This window comes from Stegodyphus dumicola, chromosome 3 (assembly GCF_044657685.1).
Source record: "Stegodyphus dumicola isolate Sdum_Otavi_A_Nest chromosome 3, ASM4465768v1".
In the NCBI taxonomy this organism is placed as follows: domain Eukaryota; kingdom Metazoa; phylum Arthropoda; class Arachnida; order Araneae; family Eresidae; genus Stegodyphus; species Stegodyphus dumicola.
Genome location: NC_140770.1, coordinates 174,825,632 through 174,847,707, shown reverse-complemented (window position 1 = coordinate 174,847,707; position 22,076 = coordinate 174,825,632). Strand labels below are relative to the sequence as shown.

The window sequence follows — 22,076 nt, the reverse complement described above, 5'->3', positions numbered from 1 at the left end:
TGTAGTTTCTAAAGTAAATTATTACAACAGCAGTCTCAGATGTACAAAAGAAGTATGCAATATCAACAGGAAATTCTTCCCAAAGCATACAGCAATAGTAAAATATGAAATGGAAGAAGAATGTCAGATTTTCAACAAAATCTAAGCATTTGAGTATGCAAAACATGAACAAGAAATAAATATTGTTTCTCATGTCCGGAATGAAACAACTCTGGACCTTACCTTAACTAGTTTCACAAACTGTGCATAAAAATAATGAAGTATTTTTAATCTTATTCTTGTCTATAACGCATTGTTCATTCTAAAATCTATCATTTTTAATTATTGTATTTCTACACTTAAGCGGCAGTTGATAAGTCCATTTCCGTATGAGTGATTCTGAATCTTCAGAAATAAACTCAAAAGCAGAAAAGGCTTTGAACGACAGTCGAATATACCGTAACCAAGCGAACGTGATAAATTATTTTTCTCGCTGTTTTATGAATTCGTCGAAAGTTTCCCAAAATTATAACGCGCTATGAACTATTTTTAAAGTTTATCACAACCACTGTTTTCCATTACATAGATTCGAGGAAATATTCATGTTAATATACAGTATTTTACAAGAAATATCGATTTATTTATTTAATTTTAGCATACTTTTCATTTACAATATTGAAAGATGATAAAAAACATTTTTTTTATTGTCCCTATTTTGACTCAAACATTACTTTTAGTATCTTTCAAGTAATCGACTGAAAATATAATTACCTTATATAATAGTCGCTCTCTTCTGTTTAATTACATCAAACAAATATCTGAAGGCCGCCCAAACTGTATAGTGACTAGGGAAGTCTATTCGGATACCAAAGGGCCCAGGTTCGAATCCCGGAGAGGGCATGGAAGTTTGTAAATGTGTGAGGCATGGGGGCACTCTAAATGCGCGGCGAGCCAAAAGTCCTTTCGAGAGGTTGGTGGTATAAGGAAGGGTTGGGAGATCATCGGACCCGTCGCCCCCGTGATGCTCTCCTTAAAAATTGGGGAGGGCGGAATTGAGCGAGGTCGTAGTGTCATCTGTATTGTGCTCAAGGGTATTGCCAACGACTGGCGCAATCTTGCTCTCCTTGCCACGATGAATATCGCGGGCTTGTTCTGATGTTACTGTCAGACAAGTGAGATAAGTCTCACACACACAACAACACAGCACAAATGTCTGAAATAAATCATCTTTCACTCCAACTTTTCCTGCTCGCTTCCTAAGAATGGCATCAATTTTGGGAGTTCTTGCTGCTATTGCTGTTGATCTAAATTTAGCGGTGAGATTTGTAAGTAAATGAAGTAACTAAATGAATCAGTTTAATCACGAATGGGAAATATCACATGCATTCCCTCGCTTATATATATTTATTAATATGTCAATAAAATGGAAAATAACTATTTATTAATGTATATAGACCATAAATAAAAATAATAACTCAGTTTGTCATAACTTTTTTTTTCAATTCACTTTAATTTCATTTCAAATTCAAACGGTCCAACAAAACTAGAGTCGGAGTCGAAGACGACTTGTTTTTAGGGACTCCAGCTGCGACTCCTTTTACCCAAAAATCTGCCTAAGTCCGATTTAGACTCCACAGCCCTGTTTCCTACCACAAATGTTTCGAGAAAATCTTCGGCTTACCAGATTTTAAGCGTCGCATGTCACACAGGCACTAGACTGCAAACATCCAAGCTTTCTCGGGGATTCGAACGATTAGGCAGGCAACAGCGCGAAACACATTTTTTGCCAGGGCGGCTTCATGCATTCTGTCCCCCCTTAATAGCTAGATACTTTCTCATCAGACAATCGTCGAGAATTCCCAAAATCCATCATCATCCCAAAATCCACTTAAGCATCTCTTAACTGATGAGAAATAATTATTACTCATGCAATAGCTAGGCCACTACAATACAGTGTTTCTGACCTTTTATTTAGCTTAGGGATTCCTGATCCTAATGTAGCGATTGTTAATAAATTATGGTGATTCTGCTTTTTATGTCTACATCTGAAGATTGTCATCGATGTTTTCGAGAATACGCAAGCCTTATCTAGATATTCTGCTTGTGGCTCTGATCCATAAAATGTTTATATTAAATAAATAAAATCCGTATCCCTTCTATCGATAAATATAGTCATTCAAAAATGCACACTACAATATACAGTAACTAGAAAGCCCGGCGGTCATACGAAATGACCGCTGTTCTAGATATTATAAATTGTAATTAAAATGATTTGTGCAAAGGTGTCTGCTAATTCAAACTGAATTACCCAGGGCAGGCGGCGAGGACGCCCCTTTGCTTGCTGCCCCACTGGATTTCCCCTTTCTACTTGCTTAATTGCTTAACGTAGAGTGCAATGAAGGAAACCACTGGCGGTACGTTTCTTAAGAGCCACCGCTAGCTCAATAAATAAAGGTGATTTAAATAATAAAATGTTAATTCACATGTCAATGATCTCTTTGTGCACAACATTTCTTGTGTAGATCTTTCCATCATTTTTAAGCTCGCCTTGCAGAGGACCATCCATTATTTTTAATTTTACGACCGTTCTTTCACGAATTCTTGAACAGGCAACATAAAGTTGACCGTGTCCAAATGCAGGCTCAGGTAAAAAAAAAAAAAAAAATGCCAACACGCTTAAGCGTTTGGCCCTGAAACTTATTTTGATGGTCATAGCAAAGGCAAGTTTTACAGGAAATTGTCTACGTCTCAATTGAAACGGCAACCCTGTGCCGTGGCAACTTCCACCCCATTGGCTAGTACAGTTACGCAAGCAACCAATAAACTATCGACGACAAACAGACACATAAGCCGCATATAATAAAGATATTTATTTATTTCGTTTTATTTGTTTTTTCATCGTTGATGGTTTTTGCCGGTTGCATATTTCCGAATTCTATTATATATAGATTTTAAATTTATTTATTAAATGTTAAATGCACGTCCTCTTGTATTTTAAATTTTTCCGGCTTAGCTTTCTCATAATATTCGTCACGCGCTGCACTGCACGGGGAATAAAACAATTTACAGTTACGCAAGCAACCAATAAACTATTGGCGACAAATGCTTAAGCCGCATATATATAAGATATGAGAAAACATTGAACGATGGAATTCCTGAAAATAATTGGTAATTGAAATTATGAAAGGAATATATAGTCTTGTTTCAACGGCAGAGCTGCTCTGCTTAAGGGAAGGTGAATGAAGTATTTACCGCGAGTAAAAAGCGATAAGGGGCTCATAATTAAAGAATAATAAATTAAATGTTCATATGGAAACCATATAAAATACTATTTAGATGGCGAAATTCTTATATTTGTGTGAAAATATATCAGTAGAATGGTGAAATGATACCATGTGCGGAAGTGAATGGACAGAAAACAGAGTATTCACATGGCTATCTTTAATAGAATTTAGATGAATGTCTTACAAGAAATCATCATTCATATGACTCTGCACTTCAGTTACTTGCATTCCAGTGACGTCACAGCGGATATCATAATTACGCATACATTAAACAATTAAACATGATCAAGCCGGGAACGGTGTTGACCTCTTAACTTATTAACAGCAGCGGTTCGGATCGAATGTAAAATTTTGAATGAAGTTACGAAGTCATTCTTCAGATTAAGAAACTTTATTTTAATTTGTTATTCATAAATTTTTAGATGAATTTTATGAATTTATGATAGATATTTTCGATAGCAGAATTAATAATACAACTGTTGAGAATTTATCCGGTTTTAGAATTAGTAAATTGCTTTGGTTTAGACCAGGGGTCTCTAAAGCACAGCGAGCGGAACGGATCCGGCCCGAAAGCACTATCCGACAAACAACTTTATAAAATTTAAATGAAGCAAAGTAACATACACATGAGCAATTTCATATAACAGTTAATCTATAAATAATGATTTTATATAACAGTAAATCTATAATAATCTCTATATATAGTAAAAGAAAGAGTCTGTGTGTCTTTCGTCGTACTGCGAGTAAGCTAATAGACGCAGGGCTACGAAATTTGGTATATATGTAGGTGCATCTAGACAAGAGCCAGTGCACCTCAAAGCGATTTTTTCAAAATTCGAATCAGATTCTTTTTTTATTTTATCTTTCCGATTATATCGCATCATTTTGAATAGTTTCATTCTTTTAGAAATGTGGCTTTGACAATAGTTTTTCATTAAATTGTATACTGGACTGCTGACTGTTGAAAATCAGCACTGTTGCCACTTTGAAAAATGAGGGCAATAATTCTATGAAGTTTTAAAATTTAATGTTTCTCTTGGATACTGGACGTTTGTCGAGAGAATGCAACGGGAAGTTGGTTAATTTATTTATTAGGATAATAAATATTTGTATTAAGGTATATTGCTTATTTCATTCTAATTTTGTTATATGTAATACATTTTTTTATTTTTTATTTTTGGGGTTTTTTTTATGAAGATGTTCTGCAGAGTAAAATTCTGCGCAGTTTCTAAATTTAACGTTTAGTATTCCCTTCAGGCATTTTCCCGGTGCCTTTAAAAGCCAGACGAAAGCTGACCGCATAGCTGCTAGTAATCTATAAAATTCTATAAATTTTCTGTCTTTACGAAACTTATTGTTGCATGTGTACGGGTTCGTAATGGATTGAATGCTCACAGAACCGATGATAGCTTGATAAAATTTTATTTTTAGTAAAAGAAACACTTTACAGTTCTGAAATTCACAGAAATACTCATTTAGCTCTTCTCAGTGTCACAGAGTATAATCAGTAGTTATAATTCAAACTACTAAGAACGTCAAACACAACGCAATGCTAAGCACATAGGGCAAAACTCACTCGAAGACTCCGAACTCAAAGTTGAATTAAAGAACTGAGAAATGATGCTGTCTGAGGTTTTATATAGTCCCCCCTCCAGCAGCCGGGAAATTTACAGTACTTTAACTTTCTTGAAATTATTATTATTATTCTCGAAATCTCGAAAATATTTCTCGAAATTAATAAAAAGGCATATACGGTTTAAGGACAGCGTAGGGTTACAGTTACATACAGGGATAAATTACAATATTAATTACAGTTATACAGGGACGGGACCAAAATGTCGCCAAGTTTGTGAATTTCGAGATTTCATCACCAAATTTGGCAACAAAAATTATTCGTAAAATCCTTCGCCAGTTTGGCGATATCTCGCCAATCTAACGAGATAGCCATTTACCTCAATTTTAATTCACACTTGCCCCTGTTACTTTATTTTCCGGCAGGACTTCACCTTTTTCAAGCATTGTACAAAAGATATTATACATTACAAAAATGGTACTGCAATTTCATATAGAATTTCGCTAACATTATTTACGTACATACAAAATTTCTAACAATACTGTAAAGATTATACAACCTTTTCGAAATTTAAAGTGAGTGAAAAATAATACTCTATTAAAAATTAGTCAATGTACTTTTGAAGAGAAAAGCTACTTTCACAACATTATTTCTGGTTTCTTCATAGAAATTTTCAGCAGCGACTGCTTTAAATCCTAATTTTTGTTATTCATGTTTGTCATTCATTTGTTTTGCTATACATTTATGCATATATTGTAATTAATTTTAATTTCGGATATTTTTTTCTCGCAAAACTTGAACAAAATAGAAAACATCTATGAGCAAAAGTTTGCATCTGATCAAAATGTTTAAAAAAAAAAAAAAAATCTGAAAGGTTTCAGATATTTAATTACGTCCAAAGGGGCCTTTTCCTAACATTTTGTGTATTACCTTTATTTATTAAATATCATGTTCTTTGCACTTAAACCATAAAATTCAGTTCAATAGCAATGTCGCAAAATAATTTTAAAATGAGCCTATCTTTAGAATTTCCGATACACAGTTCCGCGCGCTGGAGATAAAAAAGTTCTTTCTTCCCCCATAGAGTGTTGCCATTGCTCGCTTTGAAATCCTTGATCAAAAATTCGTTAAATCAAAAATTCGTTTGTTAATCAAAAATTCGTTAAAGTTTTACTAAATATGAAATCGATAATAAAACAAATTCCAAATTTCAAATTTACTCTTCCGCATGCCCATATTCGTAGGAGGATTACGTCATTCAAAATTCGATGGCTGTATGCACCGTTGTTTTATCACAATGCGAGAAATATACATACATTTATGCTGATTTTTCATTATTTAATTTCTTCAGATATAATGCAGGGCTCTAACATTTGGTGGCAATAGTTTGAAAAGTGAAACGGACATTTATAATGATTCAATGCAAAATCGCAAAACGAAAACAATAGTCCTTTAGGGACAAAGTCCCTTTTGGACTAATAACATTAAAAGAGGATAAAGTATTACAACGGGTAGGAAAATCCACTTAAAGGTTACATTACAAATTGAAGAAATGTCTGATATTCTGGAAAAAGAATATTTTTGCAAATGTTTATACAGTTTTAAGAAATTTATGTTAGGTGGAACTGCATATGAAAGTCTAGAAAGCAAGGCTGTTCGCAATATCATAGCGGTAAAGATGCAATAGCAAAAATCTCACTGCCTTGTTCGAAAGCATTATACAATGCATTCATCATAATTACATCATCACGATGTGATGAACTAACTAGGTCATTGTCCCATAAGCTTCGTGAAAGAGCTATTACGGCCCAGGGGTTAAGAAGTTTGGAGACCCCTGGCTTAAATAAATAAAGCATCAGTTACATTTTCTGAGTTTTAAAAAAGAAATACAGAGGTAGCTCACACATTTTTAGACGACTTTGCTATACAAAAATCGCCTGCTTATAAAAACGTTTTTTAGTTACAACTATATTTTTGAAAATGCAAATTATCATCTGCTATTTGGCAATGATTTTATGAAATAGACGGAAGGCTATGTTTGTGCTTTCTCCGAAGAAAATTATTCGTATTTAGTTATTAAAAAATACTGTGAAAGTCATAACTTTCGGTATCTAAAGTAACGATAGATAATATTGTCACTAAGAAAGGGGGGGAATAAATGGTCAAAGCTCAGCTTCAAAGAGAAAAATTGTTCCAAATACATACCAAGTTAAAAAAAGAATGCTTCGAATGTTGTAAAGGTAAGAACTTTAATGTTAAAAGAAAATCTTCGAGTCAAAAGTTGCAAAATCATTAAAATGCTCAGTGTCAACTACAAACAGAATGATTAATGCTTATTTGAATCTTAAAAAGGCGAGAAAGCGTAATGTGCATCGTAGATCTCCACGACATATCGCTCAAAGCACAACGCGCTGCAGAATTCTCTGTGAAAAACAATTATTTGGATAAAAATGGGAAAAGTTTTGTCACAATAGATAAACCTTGGGTATATTTAAATAACTGCAATAAAGTGCGATCCATTTATGACCATCAAAGAGAAAAAGAAAGTCTTAACATGGTTCAAAGAATCTAAAGAAAGTTTTTGAAGGGATTTATGATTGTTGGTGGTTTTTGATATAACGACAAATAAAAATTAAAGAGAATGCAGAAAACTGTTAAGGTCAACTCCACATATTTTCAAGAACGTATTCTATACACAATTTTTAAATATGAAATACCTTCTCTTTACACGCACTGACATCAATCAATAGAACTGCATCAACACAAAGCACGCAACCGCACGTCAGAATTCACTGTTAATTTCCTCGAAAAAAAAACGGAACAAGAAAACCTGTATCAAGGCCTTCTGATGTATCATTCACGGATTTTTTAGCTTTGGACTTTTAAAAAGCGGATTGTCCAAACGTCAATTTACAACCCTCCTTGGACTTTGAAAAGCCGTTCAAGAGGAATGGGATAAAATGCCGCTTAAGCAGGGATAAATAGTCCTTTTAAGCTTCGTTCACACGGTGGTCTTAAAATCGTAAGTGGTCTAAGCCGAGCTTCGTTGCTAGGCAACCAGACCTTGCTATGTTAGTAAAACTGGTTTAAGAATTTTGCCTAAATGTTCTAACTTTTAAATTTATGCCACTCGGTGCAAGAGCCGATCAATCACAACGAACCAAACATTGGTCGACGGTTTTCCCTGAGTCATCTACACGTTTACGCATATGCAACTTTCCTTTCCCTGATTGGCTCTGCCTTTAATCCTGGTAAACAGGTGTGAATGGCTTAATGCCTTAAACCTTAAAGCTTTATCATGGCAAAACCGTTGTCTGAACAAAGCTTAACGCTGCTAAAATAAGCTTTATTGTCTTGGAAATTATGGTGTAGAAAGATAATGAAGAATAAGGATTATCAAATGGAACATTTAAAACACGAAAAGTTTAGGTAAAATATTTCTGTAAATACAATGGGTGTGTGTGTATGTGATTATGGCAAAGCCTCGAGGGCTATCTGCTTAAAGGGAGGGATGGCCTTCGTGGAGGACTTTCTAAGGAAAACTGGCTCGTATACACGTTACACATGGGGAAAACCACGAAAACGCCCATGCAGCCAGCCCGTTCGCGGAATCGAACCTCGGACCGAACTACCAGTGTAAATACAATGAAAGATCGTCTAAAAATGTACGAACAGTAATAAGAGTAGTAATAAAATTTAGATTTGTTACTTATAGAATGCTAGTTTCCATAATAATTTTATCGAATCTATATGAATTCTATAAGTAACAAATTCTATAATTTATTCTATTCTTTTATTTCAAAGGAAATCTAAAAGGCTTTTGAAATAAAATCTAATATTTTATAGCTTTTAAACAAAACGAAATATAATATTGTTGCGTGCGTACGGGTTCGTTATGAATTGAATGCGCAAGTCCGATGAAAAGTCAATAAAATTTATTATTATCACAACCAATAAAATAAAATGCTTACATTTTCTCAGATATTCGTACAATATTGCAATATCCACAGAAGTTATATTTTAAACTACTAAAACGTTCAACAGAACTTAATTCAAAACAGAGAAAGCTAATCCGATTTCACCGCGAATTCGCTATAATCATTAACAGAAATAAGTAAACAACTGAAATGAGATTTTTTTCCTCTCGCTTTAATAAGCTTTTCAATCAGCACGAGAATATTCTGGTATTTTCTCGATTTTTCCGGAAAACAAAAGCGTACAATTACCAGATATCTATTTATTAAATGAGCGTGCTCCTGTATTTTTAATTTTTCCGTCGTAGCTTTCTTTTCAAATAAGTCTCGTGCTGCATTGCATGGTATTATAAAACAATTTTAATAATTTCTATTTAAAATAGCTAAATCAATACAAAAACCGTAACAATATTTTTGATAAAAAATAACAATATTATGATACAACCATTTTAGAATACAACAATAAAGTGTCAAATATCTGTGCAATTATTTTAGTTTGAAATGTGTTGCTAGACGCCATTTTCTTCCAATATTGCCAATGCTAACCTTCTCAAAAATTACTTCTACCAAACTGCGTACTTTTAACAAGCAAATTAAATAAAATACCAAATTAATAGACTTTCAAATGGCATGAAATCAGTTCTAGGATCTTCATAAAAAATAAAATAAACGTCTAAAACTTTTCCATGAATTATTTTATTTCCAGCAATGCGAAGTATTATATTCTAACAAAATATCATCGGGTATATTTATTCACCAGATAAGTATACGATGCGCCTACGCAGCGTATTCGATACATTTTTCTTGAGACAAAAAGGGGAAAAAAATAACTGATAAATCAGAAGCACAGGAAACACGACTGTCGCTATATGTAACCACAAAGAACAACTCTAAGAAAGTGCAATTAAAAATGCTTGCAGTTTGTGGTAAGCAAGGATGCCATAGTAGGAATTTTAAAATCTATTTCTAAGTAATCACAGATTACGATGCGTTGGGTGTTTATTATTGACAATGAACATATTATACTCTTATTTTTAAATTACCATTTAAATGACTAAGACTGTCTGAAAAACATTTGTTACTGTGGAAGACTGGATGCAGAGGATTTTGCTTCAAAAAACATCTGATGAGGACACCAAATGAATTTCTTGTACGGGTTCCACTTGAATACACACTTTTTTGCTGCACTTCATTTAAACTTGTTTCCTTGAGTTATTCTAACTTAATTAACCGATCCCTCAGGGCAAGTTGAAAACGACATCAGAAATTGCAAATTTTGAAATTAAATATCCGGGTCAAATTTTGTCGTACATCAAACTTCTTCTAATTTTACTTTTTCATAACGAGTATAAAACTCTCCCAACTATAAGAATAGAAAACGAGAATATGACTATCATCAATGATTGCGAAAATAAAGGCCAGGTAAGGGGAGTGGGTCTTACATACCCTCCATAAAGTTAACTATGGATTTTTCAATGCAGAGTAGGCTTTCCATTTACCTATAAGGATTGGGAAATTAATTAATTTATGAAATTATAATGCTCAGTTCGGAAATTCTTTTACTTTAAGACAACATTTTTTAAGGCAATATTAAATTTAAGCAGCTTGTATTTGGTTTAGTTTTCTGTTCAGAACTTTCTGGACAAGATTCGGAAGACGTAATCACAGTTGAAATCTATTTCTTAATGACAAGATAAGGAAACTTTTTTCCGTACATAAAAAATGATGCTTTCAAAATTTACGCAATACTTGCATATATTTAAGAACTGAGCCTTATATCGTAATCTCATCTATACGTAATCTGATGTTTTATGAACTTAATCTTTTATTTATTGCTAGCGAAAGACGGACGCGATCGAAGGCCAATTAATTTTTGCCTAGTTTCTACATTCTAAATATCTCAGAACGTTTCAGAATGGCTACGAAGCACGATCGAGCAATCCTAAACAGCGTTTTCAACCCTCTACTGCCAATAGGAGAATGTCCTGTAGATGAAATTGTACCTGAAAAGTTGAAAGGTAAGTAAAATATTTTCTTATGTTGGAGAATCTGCAAACAGTTTTAGTAAGGTAAACAAAAATTATAAGAATAACAAAAATCGGCGTTATTCTAATGTAAAAAGTGCTGGACATTAAAAAAGAAAGAAAAAGTCTTGCTGCTGGCGAAGGCAGAAATAAGTTTTTTCTCTTTCAAATGCATATAACATCTTCCCATTAATATTACGTCAATTTATTTGTAAATTTTATATGTGGTACATTGAAAGCTTTTTTTTAAATCTATTAAAGTTATTAATTACATGCAATAAATGTTCTGAGGATAGAGCAAATGTTTTAATTCTTGTAAAGATATCAAATCCATCTTATAAAAGTTTTTAAAAATCAGTTCTTCAAAAGAATTAAATTAACTCTCGATCCCTCTTCTTTAAGGGGGTAAAGAAAAAAAAAATATCCTCAAAACTCAAGAAGGCTTAATGTATGATCGCTCTCAATATCTACGGGAATCTAAGGTTGTCTTTTAACGTAATTTTAAATTTTACATTGATGTGTTTCTCTTCCCATTAGATTTACACAAACTTCTCAAATGTTGGCAATTCAAACATTAACAAATTAAAACTCAAATTTAAACGAAGTTGCCATTGTTCTGGAGTGAGAAGCTTTAAAAACATATCACCTAGCGTTGACTCTGAGAAACTCTTATTCAGTTTTTTGGGAAATGCTGAAGTAGGAGACTTAGAAATCAGAATTAATTAACTACAGAAGTTAGCAAAACTATATCCTAACTATGAAAGAACACGAGGTAATTGTCTAAGAAACAAGAGAGAGGCAAATGCACTGTCACATTCAGAAGCTCACAGTGGTCTGAAACAAGCACTTTATTCAAACAAGAAACAACATACATTACTATGTACAAAATATATTTTCAGTCAAAATGAGATCAGTGATGAAAAATCGATATTTAAATACTAAGATATGAATAAATACATAAATAAACAGTAAAGACCAATAATTTGAAAATATTTAAAATCTGGGAGAATAACACACTATAACCTTGTTAAGTCCTAAATTACTGCTTTGCACATTACTGCTTTGCACTTCTAATTTTACCTCTTTCCATTACATTTACACAAACTTCTCAAATGTTGGCAATTCAAACATTAACAAATTAAAACTCAAATTTTAGCCTTACTCGGAACTTATCCGCTTTTAGCATAACTTACGCAAAACCAGCTATAAAAAAAACTGAAACAAATTTGTGATCAGTTGTATTGATTATTGTCTAAGCAAAAGACCTTTCGTTATATAACCTCGATGAAAAAAATTTTTGTTTCATAACATGCTGTAAAAATTAGATAAAAAGAAATGAAGAATATTAGACTATGCTCTGAAAATTATATTTCCTTTCCTTAATTTATGTATATGAAGGTTTGACTTCAGTTGTAATAAAATTAGAGAACAGAAATACTTTAACTAAAATTTTTGTCTTTGAAATGTTCAATTTGGTAACAATAATTCTTCAGTATCTTTCTACAACGTAATTTCTAAGACAATAAGCCTTTTGCAAGCATTGGAAGAGGTATTTTACCCCAATGAACAGCTTTCGAAAGTCCACGGAGGGTTGTAGTTTGACGTTTGGACAGTGCCATTATTAAAAGTACAAAAGCGCAAAAATCCATGGGTCCAAAAGTCCATCCGGAGATTTAGTAGCGATATGAGTGATGGTTATGGTTTTGATGCCAGCTCCTTGTTGCATCAGTACGTTTTGAGGCAGTTCTACTGATTGATGGCGCTATGACTAAAGGTATTTCATATTTGATAATTGGGTATAAAATATGTTCCTGATAATATGTGGAGTTGATGTTAACATTTTCTCCCCTCTCTTTATTTTTAATTTGCCGTTACATGAAAAACTAGCAACAATCATAAATCCCTTTCGAAAACTTTCTTTAGATTCTTTGAACCACGTTCTAAGACGTTTCGCCCCCCCCCGCCTCCTTTTTGATGAAAATAAATGGATGTCTTTTTATTGCAGTCATATTAACACACCCAAGATTCATCTATTGTGACAACATTTTTCAATTTTTGTTCGGATAAATGTTTCTCATAAAGAATTCTACGTTCGGCGATACGTCGCGGAGAAAGACGACTCATATTTTGGTTTTTCAACTTTTTAAGATGTAAATCAATATTAATAAATTTGTTTAGAGTTGATATTGGGCATTTTAAAGAATTTGCAGCTGTCTTTTGACCTGACGGATTTCCTTTTAACATTAATGATCTTACCTATGTAGCATTCGAAGCATTCTGTTTTTTATGTATTTGGAACAATGTTTCCAACTGAAGCCAAATATTGATGTTTTCCCCCCTTTCTTTGTTGACAATATTATAGATCGTAGCTTTAGATATCGAAAAACCACGACTTTCACGCTTTTTAATAACTAGATAAGAATAAATTTCTTCGGAAACAGAACATGGACTTCCATGCATTGCTTCTTTAAAAGAGCCATTTTGCATGAAAACAAAACTGTCATGTAGCAGACGATAATTTATATTTTCAAAAATATAGGTGTACTTTTTTCAAAAATATAGGTGTACTTAAAAAAATTTCCAAACAAAAGGTTTATATATATATATATATAAACCTTTTGTTATATATATATATAAACCTTTTGTTTGGAAATTTTTTTAAGTACACCTATATTTTTGAAAATAACCTTTTGTTTGGAAATTTTTTTAAGTACACCTATATTTTTGAAAATATAAATTATCGTCTACTACATGACAGTTTTGTTTCAATGTTACTTTCCAAAGTCGTTCCCTCAACCTTTATTTCAAATTGACCTGAAAGAACGAGAAAACTTTATATTTAGAACTAGTTAATAATAATAGTTAACCTTCAGGGGATACTAGTTACTTACTTACGTTACAGAATCTAAGAAGGATATCTGCTTTGAAAATATTTGAAGTCAACAGCCTTGAAATAGATACTATCTTTCCTCGAAAACCTTAGATGCAACACCCATAAGAAAAATAATGAAGTCTGGATTAAAGAGCGACGCAAATTCATCTTATGTTTTAAGCGCATGCGCGAATTTTTTCTATTTGGAATCAGATTATAAATAAATTTTCCGATAAGATTACTTGATCACTATATTTGGGACAAACATGTTTCGAAATGGACGTTTGAGGGACAATAAGTAAAAACACTGAAAGCAAGAAAAGCGAATTTTTCCTCTATTCGTTTGGTTTCCTTAATGCAGTTATTTATCGAGAATATTTTAAGCAAGCTAAAATCCAAATCACTTTCTTAAAACTGATAAAACCAGATTTTCAGCATTATGAAAGAAAATTTCATTAATGATAAGTAATTTATTTTTTGTCTGACTGCATTTTCGTCTGCTGTTTATCAACCGTTGTAATGCTTCCTGTTCTATTACAACTAATTAAAGCGAAAATATAATGAAAGGAGGAATTCTACAAATTCCTCTGGCGCATGCTTCTATTTGGAATACTTACATCTAGCTAAGGTTGCAAACCGTCCTTTTTTTGAAAAGGACAATCGCTTAATCAGGTTTCTTGTCCTTTTATGAGCTCAGAAAAAATTTCAAATGTCATTTATGCCTTATGTTCTAATTTCTTAAGCAGACCAACTGATTGTTCTAACAAATTATTCAAACTGCTTCCAATTAATGATAATTATATAGAAATCCCATGAATTACTGAAATATATTTATTTTTCTATCTCATCAATCTATTTCTAATCTATTTCTTTGGTCTGCCACATTTAAAGTTGATATTCAGCTTAGCCGTTCAAGAACTAATAAAACTTTTTGGTTCTTGAACGGCTAAGCTGAATATCATATATATTTTCAATGTTTTGACCAGCTTAAGAAATAAGCTTAATTTCGGTAAAGAATTTTTTGGTTTTCAAGTTCATCAACATTTGAAAAAAAAATTAGATAATGCAGGATATCAACGATTGCTGAACACTAAATTATTTCTTTCTTCAATAATTTGATATCAGAAATTTGTTGAAGTTACTGAAGATTCATAACTGAAAAGCTGAATTTGAATACAAATTTGAAAATGGAAATAAAATTTAAAAAATATAAAAGGTTTCAGATTTTAATCGTCACCGAAAAGGGTTTGTTAAGGTTTTTTTTACGCTGTAGCTGAGCTCGCAGTTTACCAGTCTGATCTTGCACTCACACCTGCTAATCTTTTTTTTTTCTTCTTTTCTTTTTTTTTTCTTTCTTTCTTTTCTTCCCCCCCCGACAGTGAGGGCTTTTTAAGCTTTATTATAAAGCACTATGTTTAGTATTTTTTGTTACCAAACGAATTACTAGTGTGTCTTTGCAACAATAGATGGCGCTGCTGCCTGATGATTCAATTCTGGTTGCTATGGTAACGAACTTTCAACTCATAACTTATGTGATTTGTATTCTATTCTTTTTTTTTTTTTAATTGCTACAGTGCTAAGAGTGAAGTGTGCTGTGTCGTCACGTAGACGGCATTCCTTCTATTTGAAAGTGTTATGTAAAATAAATAAGTGATATTACAGTCCGCTTACCTTTGTTTTTGTGAACTTATTCTTAACACTCTTGGTCCGTGCGACCGAAGAGAAGAGTTAGCGAGCTTTGGATATGATGTGATTTATTCAAATATTAGCAAGTTAAATCACTTTCGATTTGTGAATTAATAATCAGCTTAGTGTACTTTCGATTCGATTTGTGGATTATGCGTGTGTCATCTGTGGTGAAATCAGTTTCGATTCGTGGAATATTCCCGTGGCATGGTGTAGCGTAGAAACCTCAACATTGGGGTGAGTACGTTCCCATATTTCATCTTCTTTTGCTAGAGTTGTTAGTATAATATTTATTGTTATTCATAATGGCTGATTTGAAACCAGTTTTAACTAAAAAGAAGGTTCTAAAAAGCAATATAACAACGTTTAAAGGCAAGGTAAATTCGAATTTAGAACAAGCAGAAATTTTAGAGGTAAAGTTGTTCGAAACGAAACTAAATGCTTTTAACAGTGAGCTTCGTTCTATTTATGAGGAAATATTTTTGTTGTGTCCTGAAAAAGATTGTGATACATTCATTACGGAACAACAAACAATACAAGAAACTTTAGATGAATTATGGATAACTATAAATAAAAAGTCACAGAAACTTTCCAATGACTCTGTTATCGAAACAAGTAGTGTAGCAAAAGTAAATTCGTCTGACGTTCGATTACCAAAATTAGAACCTTTACAGGGGAAAATATAGAAGAGTGGATTAGTTTCTATGATCTTTTTAAGGCTAGTGTAGATAACAATCTGAATATTTCTAAATGTCAGAAGTTTCAATATTTAAAGGCTTCTTGTAAAAAAAAAAGGCTCTGTCTATTATTGAGTCAATTCCTATTTCTGATGCTAATTATGATATAGCGTTGCAAATTTTACAGGAACGTTATTCTAATAAAAGAGAATTAACTAATACATTAATTCGTAAAATGTTTAATTTGCCAAATGTTTCTGATTCAGCTCAAGCTATTTTATATTGTGTTGATGTAGTGAATGAATGTGTACGCTCTTTGAGAACTCTTAAGCTAGAAGTTTCTGATCTTTCTGATGTTCTTTTTGTTTATCTGATAACTGAGAAATTAGATAAAACATAAAATATTGGTGGGAAAGAACTTTTAAAAAAGATGAATTAGGTACTTTAGATAATTTACTCGAGTTCCTAAAAGACCACGCTAGAACCCTTCAGAACTAAAGATTTTAGGAAATTTTCTAATTCCAAAGTAACTTCTTTAGTGTCGAGTAAAAACAGTTGTATAATGTGCAATGAAGATCATTCTATTCACAAATGTGGTAAGTTTTTAAACTTAAGTGTCCAAAAAAGAATCGAATTTCTTAAGAAACACAAACTTTGTTTTAATTGTTTATCTTCTCAGCCTTATTTAGTGAAAAACTGTCGTAGTTTACATAAATGTATGACGTGTAAGTTACCTCATCATACTGTTCTTCATTTTGATCGAAATATCAAAACTAGTGAAAATGAGAAGCCAAAACAAACGTCCTCACTCTCCCCCAGAGCCGAAGTGTTCTTACCAAAGAATGAAGTCGTTACAAATGCCACAATATGTACAGGACAATTTAGTTATTCTAAAGGTGAAGCAAAACGTGTATTACTGTGTACTGTTCTCATTAAAGTTAGTGATTCCAATGGTAAAGCCATCCCTTGCAGGGCTTTACTAGACTGTGGCAGTGAAGCTAGCTTTATAAGTGAAGAGTGTGTCAGAAAACTAAAGTTAGGTAGATTTAACAAAAAAATTTTTTAAGTGTCGTGCCTTGGTTCGTTCAACACTGTAACAAGTGGAGAAGTGGAATTAATCTTTACCCCGCACTTTGAGTCAAATTCCAAATTTTGAACATATGCATTCGTGATTCCAAGGATAACTTCAGATGTGCCTAACGTGTCGCTTCCTTCTAAAATTGCGAATCATTTTGACGATCTAGTCTTAGCTGATCCTAAGTTCTATGAAAGAAAACCTATATATATTTTATTAGGTGTAAATGTATTTTTACTATGCTTAAGGGAGACATCATAAAGAGAGGAGAATCATTACCCTTTTCAATTTGTTCTCAGCTGGGTTGGATCATTTCCGGGAACACTATTACTGATGATTCGAATCTAATTAACACTTTTACAGTGAATAATCTTCAGTTGAATACAAACGAATTAGTTGAAAGATTTTGGTCTTTAGACTCCATTCCTGAAGTCAAACGTATTTCAAGTGAAGATATAAAATGTGAAGAGTTCTTTAAAACAACACACTTCCGTGATCAAAATGGTCGTTATGTAGTGAAACTGCCATTTAAAGATAACCCTTCAAGGTTGGGTAATTCTAAAGACCTTGCTTTACAAAGATTTAAATCTTTAGAGATAAATCTCTTAAGATCTCCTGATACATATGATACGTATAAACATTTCATGAAGGAATACTTGGATCTCGGGCCCATGGAACCAGTCCGTAGTTCAGAGTCCCCAAGTCAGGTATACTACATGCCACAGCATGCAGTAATTAAGGAATCTAGCTCTACGAGTAAAATACGTGTGGTATTTAATGCTACTAGTAAGTCTTCATCAAGACTATCTCTTAACGACATATTCATGACAGGTCCCAGAATACAACAAGAGCTGTTTCCAGTTTTGGTCAAATTCAGATGTTACCCAGTAGTTGTCACAGCTGATATCATGAAAATGTTTAGACAAATTCTAGTTAATGAAGAGGATAGAAACTTTCAAAGGATATTTTGGCGGGACAGTCCAAGTGGTCCTATTCAAGAATTTCGACTTAATACTGTCACATACGGCACTGCCTCGGCTCCATATTTGGCTACTCGTGCTTTATACCAACTTGCTTACGATGAGCAGAATAACTATCCTTTAGCTTCGAAGGCTGTACTTCAAAATTTTTTGTAGATGATTGTTTGGTAGGTGCTCAAAACGCTGAAGAGTGCAAAAATCTAGTAAATCAACTCTTGCAAATGTTAGAACGTGGAGGATTTCTTCTGCGTAAATGGTCATCCAATGACTTGTCAGTGTTAGGAATATAGCCCAGGAGTTGAGAAATTATTCTGAGGCTATGAAAATTCAAGACGATAGCTCAATCAAAAATTTAGGAATTAATTGGAACCCCCGTGAAGACTACTTTAACTTTTCCGTATCCATTTCTGGTGAAAAGTTTAAATACTCTAAAAGAGATATCCTTTCTGATTTAGCGAAAATATTTGACCCATTGAGTTGGCTTGCTCCTTGTATTATTTATGTCAAAATCTTGATACAAGACATGTGGAAACTCCATTTATCGTGGGATGAACCTTTTAGTGATGAGATTGCTAACAAATGGAAGATTTTTCGAAATGATTTACATCTTATTCAACAATTAAAAATACCGAGATTTGTTTTGATTCCTGACGTGAACTAGATTGATATCTGTGCTTTTTGTGATGCCTCCGAGAAAGGCTACTGTGCAACAATTTATTTGCGTTCAGTGTTACGTAATTTGGACTTCAAAGTAACTTAACTTATAAAACTCTTAACATCAAAAACAAGAGTTGCCCCTCTGAAAGTGCAATTAGAGTTATGCGCCGCAGTTTTTTTAGTGAATTTGCTTAAATCAGTGTTAGAACATTTAGAGTTTCCTATACGTAAAGTTTTGGCCTGGACAGATTCAACTGTTGTACTGTCCTGAATTTCTGCAGAATCATATCGTCGGGTTCCCTTTGTTGCTAACCGCGTTGCTAAAATACAGAATACAATTCCTAATGTAAGGTGGAACCATATCAATGGAAAGCGGAACCCAGCTGATTCAGGTACAAGAGGAATGTTTCCAGCAAAATTTCTGAAGTGTGAGTGATGGTTCATTGGACCTGCTTGGTTATATTCACAAGATTTCGAACCATGTCCTGACAGTGAACATCTTGCTGATGCAGATTATGAAGGAGTTCGTAGAGAAGAAAGAAGAACTTGCATTTCAGTATCTTGTGCGGTAAAAGAAAATGACATTTTTAAACGGTACTCATCTTGGACAAAATTACGTCGTATAGTTGCATTACGCCTAAGATTTATTTACAACTGTCGAAACTTCTCCGAAAATCGTTTGAGAGGTTTTCTGACAACTGATGAGCTTCGATTAGCTACAAAAACAGTGATAAAAAATGTCCAAGAATCATATTTTCCTCAAGAGCTCTCTTATTTAAAAACATCGAGAGAATTAAAAGGTGTGAGCAGCCGAGTAATACAATTAACTCCCTTCCTTGATGAAGAAGGCGTCATTCGAGTAGGTGGTCGCTTAAAAAATGCAAACATTCCTGAAAATAGTAAACATCCCATTTTGCTTCCAAAGGAAGGACATGTCACTAATCTCATTACCATGTCAATTATTTGCATGCTAGTCAAGAGTTATTAATAAGCACTTTACGAATGCAGTTTTGGATTCTTGCGGTGAGAAGCGTAGTGAGAAAGATTATTCACAGATGTATTCCTTGTATTAGAAATCGAGGCAAGACTGTGACCCAGATAATGGGTGATTTATCCTCGCCCAGAGTTCAACCATCAAGACCTTTTGCAGACACAGGTGTTGATTATGCTGGTCCATATTCTATTAAGTCCCAAGTTGAGAGAAGAACAAAAACTTTCAAGTGTTATGTATCCATTTTTGTGTGTTTTTCAACAAAAGCTGTACACTTGGAGTTAGTCAGTGATCTATCAACTTCAACGTTTTTAGCAGCTCTAAAAAGATTTATCGCCCGACGAGGCAAACCATCTAAAATTTCGAGTGACTGTGCTACTAACTTCAAAGGTGCTAGTAAGGAACTGAAGGAGATTTATAAAAATGCAGCTCGCATCGAGAAAAGTAGTGAATTATGTGACTACATTACCTCAGAAGGTATAACTTGGATATTTAATCCTCCGACATCTCCTCACTACGGTGGCTTGTGGGAATCTAATGTGAAATCCATGAAATTTCATCTTAAACGAGTATTAGGATACACACTTCTAACTTTCGAGAAATTTTTAACAGTGCTTACACAAGTGGAAGCGTGTATGAATTCCCGTCCTCTTTGTGCGATGTCTAGTGATCCAAACGACTTTAGTGCATTGACTCCAGGTCATTTTCTGATTGGAGCCCCTTTGCTTGCCATTCCGGAATCTGACTTGAGTGATGTGAAATCATCACGACTTAAACGTTGGTCTCTAGTTCAACAGACTGTGCAACATTTTTGGAAACGGTGTGCAGAATATTTAACAACACTTCAACAACGTGCTAAGTGGTTTCGTGCGTCTCCAAATCTAAAATGTGGTGATTTAGTTCTGATCAAAAACGAACAACTGCCTCCAAACCAATGGAAAATTGGAAGAATTGCCTTAATTCACCCAGGTAGTGATAAAAAAGTTCGAGTGGCTACAATCCATACAGCCGCTGGTGATTTCAAACGAGCTGTTACTAAATTGTGTCTTATCACCAATCATGACTAATATGAATTATGAACTATTGACTTTTTTCATATTATTGAACTTTAATTTTAGTTGTATTTGCAATTAATGTTTTTTAATGTTATTATGTATGCTTTAACTATTTGTCTTTTTTGAACCCTTAGAAGGCTTCAAAGCCGGGGGCTAAGTTTAGTATTTTTTGTTACCAAACGAATTACTAGTGTGTCTTTGCAACAATAGATGGCGCTGCTGCCTGATGATTCAATTCTGGTTGCTGTGGTAACGAACTTTCAACTCATAACTTATGTGATTTGTATTCTTTTATTTATATATATATATATATATATATATATATATATATATTGCTACAGTGCTAAGAGTGAAGTATGCTGTGTCGTCACGTAGACGGCGTTCCTTCTATTTGAAAGTTTTATGTAAAATAAATAAGTGATATTACAGTTCGCTTACCTTTGTGTTTGTGAACTTATTCTTAACACACTGTTTTCTTCGCACGTACACCACATACGAGTTGAACAACAAAATTACAAAACTTTTAAAAGCTGCATGGAATCGTGCGTTTAGAATTCTCGATGCACTGTTAAATGTTGGCATACATGTTTACATTTTTTTTTTCATTCTTTTCTCAGTTTATAACGTCAAGACTCAGTTTTCTGAGTTAGATGGTTAACAAGAAATTTTTCTTTTGTATTTTTATTATTAAATTTTAATGTGTTAGATTTATTTATTAAGTATCACTTTCTTCGCACTTACGCCACATAAAATTCAATGCCCCAGCAAAATCACAAAATATTTGAAAACAACATATCTTTAGAATTTCCGATAGAATGTTAGAATAGAGGGACAATACCATATATATTTTTATATTCACTAAATTATTTCTTCAAAAAGTAGTTGCTCGCACAGCCAGCCGCGTAGAATAGTTATCATAAAAAAGTATATAACGATTTTAATGAGTCCAGTTAGTGTAATTTCATACAAATATTAAATAACTCTAATTAGATATCAATCACATTCAAAAGCAGAAAAAAAGCATTCGTCAGAACTGTGTTCGGTGTTTTTAATTCGCTTAGTTTATTACTCAGCAACCTTCCAGATTAAATTTAAAAGTATCTTAAGCTTTACTAAATGGCAACACGTTGGCGCATGGAAGGTAAAAGTATTCCGCTTCAACACATTGCTTTCATACAGCGGAGTTTGTTAATTAAAATTGAAAGATAAATGTCTTACATTTTTCCGAATGGCAACAGTCTCGTGGTGG

The 22,076-nt window shown here is 33.3% G+C and overlaps 2 protein-coding genes and 1 non-coding gene across 4 annotated transcripts in view; 1 reads left to right on the top strand and 2 right to left on the bottom strand.

The window, feature by feature from the left end:
• The window catches only part of LOC118195933 (lipoma-preferred partner homolog), a 100,898-nt gene that overhangs the window by 52,771 nt on the left and 26,051 nt on the right, over positions 1–22,076 (bottom strand). The gene's annotated exons all lie outside the window — the stretch shown is intronic.
• The window catches only part of LOC146998210 (tetratricopeptide repeat protein 36), a 155,211-nt gene continuing 143,790 nt past the window's right edge, over positions 10,656–22,076 (top strand). The window contains exon 1 of the mRNA XM_085813654.1: positions 10,656–10,828. Coding sequence (XP_085669780.1) covers positions 10,726–10,828 — 103 coding nt within the window. The 5' untranslated portion in view covers positions 10,656–10,725. The remainder of the gene's footprint in view (positions 10,829–22,076) is intronic.
• LOC146998213 (small nucleolar RNA SNORD36) lies at positions 18,842–18,912 on the bottom strand. Its single transcript, XR_015040470.1, has one exon. It is a non-coding gene; the product is annotated as a small nucleolar RNA SNORD36 (small nucleolar RNA).